The sequence below is a fragment of the Orycteropus afer genome, unplaced genomic scaffold (genome assembly GCF_000298275.1).
Source record: "Orycteropus afer afer isolate SDZICR_OR568_19922 unplaced genomic scaffold, OryAfe1.0 scaffold00026, whole genome shotgun sequence".
NCBI lineage: Eukaryota > Metazoa > Chordata > Mammalia > Tubulidentata > Orycteropodidae > Orycteropus > Orycteropus afer.
In genome coordinates this window covers 8,186,089-8,192,443 of record NW_006921613.1, presented here as the reverse complement: position 1 = coordinate 8,192,443, position 6,355 = coordinate 8,186,089, and the positions used below count along the sequence as shown (strand labels likewise).

The 6,355-nt window shown below is 35.7% G+C and overlaps 1 protein-coding gene across 1 annotated transcript in view; it reads left to right on the top strand.

The window, feature by feature from the left end:
• The window catches only part of USP8 (ubiquitin specific peptidase 8), a 71,859-nt gene that overhangs the window by 37,697 nt on the left and 27,807 nt on the right, over positions 1-6,355 (top strand). The window contains exons 4-5 of the mRNA XM_007935182.2: positions 555-717; positions 3,115-3,157. Of these exons, the coding sequence (XP_007933373.1) occupies positions 555-717; positions 3,115-3,157 (206 nt within the window). The remainder of the gene's footprint in view (positions 1-554; positions 718-3,114; positions 3,158-6,355) is intronic.

The window sequence follows — 6,355 nt, the reverse complement described above, 5'->3', positions numbered from 1 at the left end:
GACGAAAGAGGGGGAGGCCTTCAACGAGATGGATTGATACAGTGGCTGCGATGATGGGCTCGAGTATAGCAGGGATTGTGGGGCTGGTGCGGGATTGGGCAGTGTTTCGTTCTGCTGTGCATGGGGTCACTATGAGTCGGAAACTACTCGACGGCACTTAACAACAACAACAATCATGAACACAAGCTTGATATTTGGATTTTTTTTTTTCAGAGAGAATTTGGGGATTATAAATTCTTTGAAAATGAAACTGCAACATTTTTTAATCATTAAAAGGTTGACTTTAGTGAGGGGAGGAACAAAAAGAGCATTAAATAGCTTCAATTTGAGAACATGGAGTTTCTTTTTTAAATTTTTGGGCAATTTGAAATAAGTCTATAAATGGCCTCAAAGTATTAATTTATAAGCTATGGTTTTCAACAGAACACTGGCAGTTGAATTTCAGTTGGAGAGAGAGTATGAAGCCATGAGATACCCACAGCAGGATACTAATTTTGTGGAACTGGAATTCTTTTTACAATCATGCCACAATCTTGACTTCTTTTTTTAACTAGATATGAAGAAGCTGAAGTTCGGAAAAAACTTGAAGAAAAGGAAAGACAGGAGGAAGAGCAACTACAAAAACAGAAAAGGCAGGAAGCAGGAAGAGAGGATGGTAGTATGTCAACTAAAAGTTCTTTGGAGAATACATTGGATTACAAAGACAAAACCCAAAAGGTATTTGAAGTTTGTTGGTTTTGCTTGTGGGATGATTTGCTTAAGAATAGTTGGGGTTCCAGTGTGACGTTCTCTCGGGCAACAAGGGTAAAATTTAATGTATTTTCATTAGAAATTGAATTAAATATTCTAGCATTTTTATGCACTTTTAGAGAAATACAGTCTGCTTTTTTTTAAAAAAAAAAAAAAAAAATCCACTATAAAGTAAGTGAGAGCAGTGGAAAGAGCATTTAAACTGTGAGTCAGTGTATCTGAGTTCTGATCTGTTGTCAAGTTTGCTTAACTGTATTGGAACTTAAGTTTTCTCATTTTCCAAATGAGGGTCTTGAAACAGATGATCTTTAAGATTTCTTCTTGTTTAATGAGTATAGTTTACAGTAAAAGAATGATTTGGTGTCAAACCTTTCATCTGTTTCTGGGGTCTCATTCTTTCTCGCCTTAGCTTTTTTCTTCTTTCTCTTCCCCAATTTCTCTTTGCTTTTTCTTGTCCTCTCTTTCCATATTGTTCAGCAACTCCTTGTAGTCTTTTCTGCTATATCTTCTGTTGGCCAAAAGCCATCAGTGACTCTAAATCTGCCAGATGTCATTGTTCCTCCCTCCCTTCACCTCCTTAGAAACTGCCCTTCCTAAAATATATTGAAATCCAGGGAAAGACTTCTGCTTTAATTGTTTAAAGAATTTTGTGCTTTCTGCTACTATTTGTATGTGGATCATTATCGGTTTAAGAAGTACTTGTCTAGCTACTTGTGATAATTGTGTGTGTTGCCCATAACAGATGTAAAAAGAAGAAATCTGGTCTTTTAATTCTAGGAACTTACAAGATAAGTAATACTGCCTTAGGAAGATGTTCATTGATAGGTCAAATGACTGATATAAAAAAATAAGACTTGAAAGAACTATGTGAAAGGTGCTTTTTAAATCTTTTCATTTTGCTGCCTGTCCAACAATAGAAGCAAGCACTTTTTGCTACTTTTACTTTCATTTAGCCTTTTTATTTTGAAAAGAGAATACAAGGAACCTCTACCATCCAGCTTCAGTAATCAGTTTAACATTTTGCTATATTTTTTGTCTCCCCCCTCCTTTTCTTTGGCTGGAGTATTTCAAAGCAAATTCCAGATAACTTATCATTTTACTCCTAATATTTCAGTATGCATTTCAAAAAGACATTTTCTTATTCACAATGCTATTTTCTCACCTCAAAACATTAGCAGTAATTCTGATAATCTAATACCCAGTTATGTTCAAATTTCCAGCATTGTCTCAAAATGTCTTTTTTATAGTTGATTTGTTTAAATGAAGACCCAGACAAGGTCCACTCTTCTTTTGGTTGTTACATCTCTTAAATCTCTATGGTAATAATAACCTCTGCTTCAGTCCCCCTTCTTGCTTTTTGATGCATTGACGTTTTAGTACTGGCTCAGTCCTGTAAAATGATCCACATTCTGGATTTGTCTGATTGCTTTCTCTTGGTGTCATTTAATTTGCTCTTCTATCTTCTGTGCCTCTTGTAGGGTGGAAGTTGGAGCTAAAGGCTTAATTAGATTCAATCTAATTAGATTAAACCAGGCGTTTTTTTTTTGGCAAGAATGCTTCATGGATTATACTGTATATTTCATATTGTATCGTAGTAAGAAGCACATACAATTCCTACTTTTAGTGATCAATAGCTTCAAACGAGTCCTTGGTTTTCCCATTTGTAAAATAGATTATTACCTTACAGTATTTTGCCCTGTTGCCTTGGTTAGAAAATGTAAATTAGTAAGTACTTATTAGTTATCAAGGCGCCCTCGTGGCATAGTGGCTAAGTGCTTGCTGCTAAACAAAAGTTTGGTGATTCAAACCCTCCTGCTCCCCAGGAGAAAGATGTGGCTCTGGTTCCATAAAGATTACAGCCTAGGAAACCATATGGGGCAGTTGTACCCTGTCCTGTATGGTCACTGTGAGTCGGAAGTGGCTCTACAATAACGGTTTGGGTGTTTTTGGTTATTGCTTTGCATTGCTAAGTTTTTGTTTAATTAGGTAATTGAGGACACTACATGGAATAAGCAGAATTTCTGATTCATTATAAGAAGTTCTTTATTTATTTTCTAACTTAATTAAGTATTGAATTTCTATAACATCTTGGGCTTTTACATAATATTTAGCCATTAAGTGAAGAAAAATTTGAAGAAATGTCATGATTGTGATATACAGCTAGTTATTTTAGCTGTTGTCAACTGCTAGCATAACATGAGAATGTCATTACTATTCATCTGTGTTTCTCTAAAATGCCAGTACTTTGCACACTCAATTTCCTAGGCTTTTTGTTTCAATAAAGTATTAAAGTTGGGCTTTCATTTCTGTGAAAGTTTCTGATTCTTTTAAAGTTGAAATTTTTTTCTTCCCCCTATGAACTAGATCAATGGTGAAATGAGTGAAAAAAATGAGACCACAAAGAGAGGTAAGTGTGTGCAGAAAGGGGGAATTCTTTTAGGTTATTGAGATCTTCTTTAATCAGGCTAAACTTCAGATTTTACACAATAAAATTCTTAACATTGTATCTAATCTCTGTGTAAGCTTTATCATTTTTCCTAGCCTGCCTATACAATTATATTGAAAATGTGTTGATAGCTTCTGTGTTTTTGTACCATGGAGGATATTTTGTAAATAATTTTAGTCTTAGTGATATGATAAAATACAGTAGTATGTAATTGAAAACATCAAAGCCAGAGTTTATCCTTGCTTTCTTCTAGAGATGCAGTTCAGCATAGTTAACAGCATGGACTCTCAGGAGTCACACTGCCTAAATTTGAAATACTGACTCTTCCCTGAATTTCCATGTGATGTTAAGCAAGTTACTTAACCTCTTTGCCTTGGTATACCCAGCTATCAAATGAAGATAATAATAGTACTTAATTCCTAGGATTATTGTGAGGATTGAATAGGTTAATTTATGTTTTAAAAAAAATTTAGAATACCTAGTGAACTCTATATGCTGTTGTTATTAGGTGCCATCAAGTCAATTCCAGCTCATAGTGGTCCTGTGTATCATAGAACGAAACACAGCCCAGTCCTGCCCCGTCCTCATAAGCGTTGCTGTGAGAGTCTTTTGTTGCAGCCACTGTGTCAGTCCATCTCACTGAGGGTCTTCCTCTTTGTTGCTGACTGTCTGCTTTACAAGCATGATATCCTTCTCTAGGGACTGGTCTTTCTTGATAACATGTCTAAAGTACATGAGACAAAGTCTTACCATCTTTGCTTCTAAGGAGCATTTTTGCTGTACTTCTTCAAGGCAGATTTGTCCATTCTTCTGGCAGTCTATGATATAGTCAATATTCTTTGCCAGCACTACAATTCAAATGCATCAGTAATCCTTCAATCTTCCTTATTCCACCTTTCACATGTGTACGAGGTGATTGAAAATACCATGGCTTGAGTCAGGCATAGTTAAGTCCTTTTGACATTCAAGGTGCTTCTTTATTTCCTTCAAAAAATCTAAACATTTGGATGTTAACAATAGGTAGCATTGATGATTCAGTCACAAATATGTGACCTAAAAGCAAGACTTAGATAGTTGCTTTTGCCTATTGGAGAGATTTTTCCTCTTTTAGAGAACATTTAACTTAAATATAATTACATGCTAATGATAAAATAAATTCTGGACTTAAAATATTGCCATACAACAATTTAAAAGAAATGAACTGTGAATCCACTAAGATACTTTCATAAAAACTTACTAATTCATGCTAAGATTAGTTTTAACATATGTTCCTTTGTATCTCATTCTGCTGAGTTATTACCCTTCTCAGTGGTTTGTTCTCAATTTGTTTAGTCTTTTTTTGTCAAAATGACTGTGATAGTAGAAAAGTAAGATGGTTATTAACAGCTGTAGGTACTTTAACATAGGAGTTACTATGACTGCCTTCTTCACACAGCTCATTGCAAAAGCAATTCTATACATATTTAAGAGCTTTTCAATCTTTCCCCTCAGGTGAAATTTTTGACGGGTTGCCCTTTTGCCCTCCAAAATAAATTTAAAATGTCAGAAGTTTTACATAGGTTTTGTGTTGTTGTTAGTCTTCTTAAAAAAAATAGTAAACTAATCTTTCCTTAGTGGCTGTAAGTTAAGCATCATGTAGAATGGATAGTAAATACTTTAGACCTGGGAGTCCTCTGGTCTCTGTCACAGCTTTTCAGCTCTGCTGTTGTAGTGGAAAAGCAGCCATAGATAACATGTAAACAAATGACTTTGGCCCTTGTTTCAATAAAAACAGGTGGCTATAGTTTGCCAAACCTGATGTGGAACGCAAATAACAAGCTTTTGGCTTGTTACTCTAGGAAAATTTGGAAATCTACAGTTTTTCAAATAGCCTGCGTGCGATATCAGACCAGTCCAGGAAAATCTCAGCTTCCCTTCCCTGCTCAGTTCAGAGTCCAACTGCTAGTGCAGCCATTTCTCTCTCATTCCTGTTCATCTGAGGCTAGGTCAGTGAGTGCCAGTCTCTATTTCTTAGCTCCAGTAACCCTATGGAACAACTCACAAACTGCAAGGAAAGGGCTTTTTTCAATCTAGAAGGAAAAAAGTATTCAAACACAAAGGTCAGGGTCCAGGAGGGGTCTTGATACAGAACTTCCATGTTCATAGGTGACATGCTTATAATCCTGAAAGCAGAATGTTCCTGCTCCAACCCAGAAGCTCCGTTGAGCCACTAGCTCCCAAGGCCTTTTATTGGCCTCACCATGTGGCTGTGATGGATTACATCATGAGTAAACACAAGCCCACCCCTACTTCCCATGGTCCTTCTTGGTCATGTTGGCCCCGCTCATTGGCCTCAGGTGTTTTCCCCTCTCAGGAACCAGGACCAAATGTCAAAATGTTTACTGCAGAGGGTTTCTACACCTTATACCCTATATGACCCCTCAAGAGATATTTTTTTTTAAAAAAATTTAGAACCTTAGATAATTTTTGAACCATAGATGTTTTTCTAAGAAACTCTGGTGGTGTAGTGTTTAAGGCATTTGGCTGCTAACCAAAAGGTCAGTGGTTTGTACCCACCAGCTGCTCTGCAGCAAAAAGATGTGGTAGTCTGCATCCATAAAAATTTACAGCCTTGGAGACTCAATGGGGTTGCTATGAGTCGGAATCAACTTGATGGCAGTGAGTTTGGCCTGGTTTGGAGATGTATTTCTGGTTAATATCTTAGTTTTTAAAAATAGAATTACCTACTCTGATGGTTATAATATTAACACATCTTCATTTAAGCTGTCACATAATGCAGGCACACTAAACATTTTTTTCTCTTGGAATATTCTACAACTAATCTACTGGTATCGTTTTAACCGTTCTTTATCAAATTTCTGACTGGAATCAGAAAGCCAAGTATAGAAAGTTGCCACTATGTTATATTTACCTACTAAAAATATTAAGTGACTGTCCTAGTTATATTTAAATGTAATTTATCATGATAAGAAAGAATTTTGTAATCCCAAATGATTATAAAAAGGTGTTTAGATATATTAACAACAATTGATATTTTTAAAGCAAAATTCCCCCAATATCACATTCATGAAATCTTCTGTGCAACAGATAATGACTTTGTTATAAACATATTCCTAATCCTATACTCAGTAACTACTTGTGGTAAATACTGGATTTTCT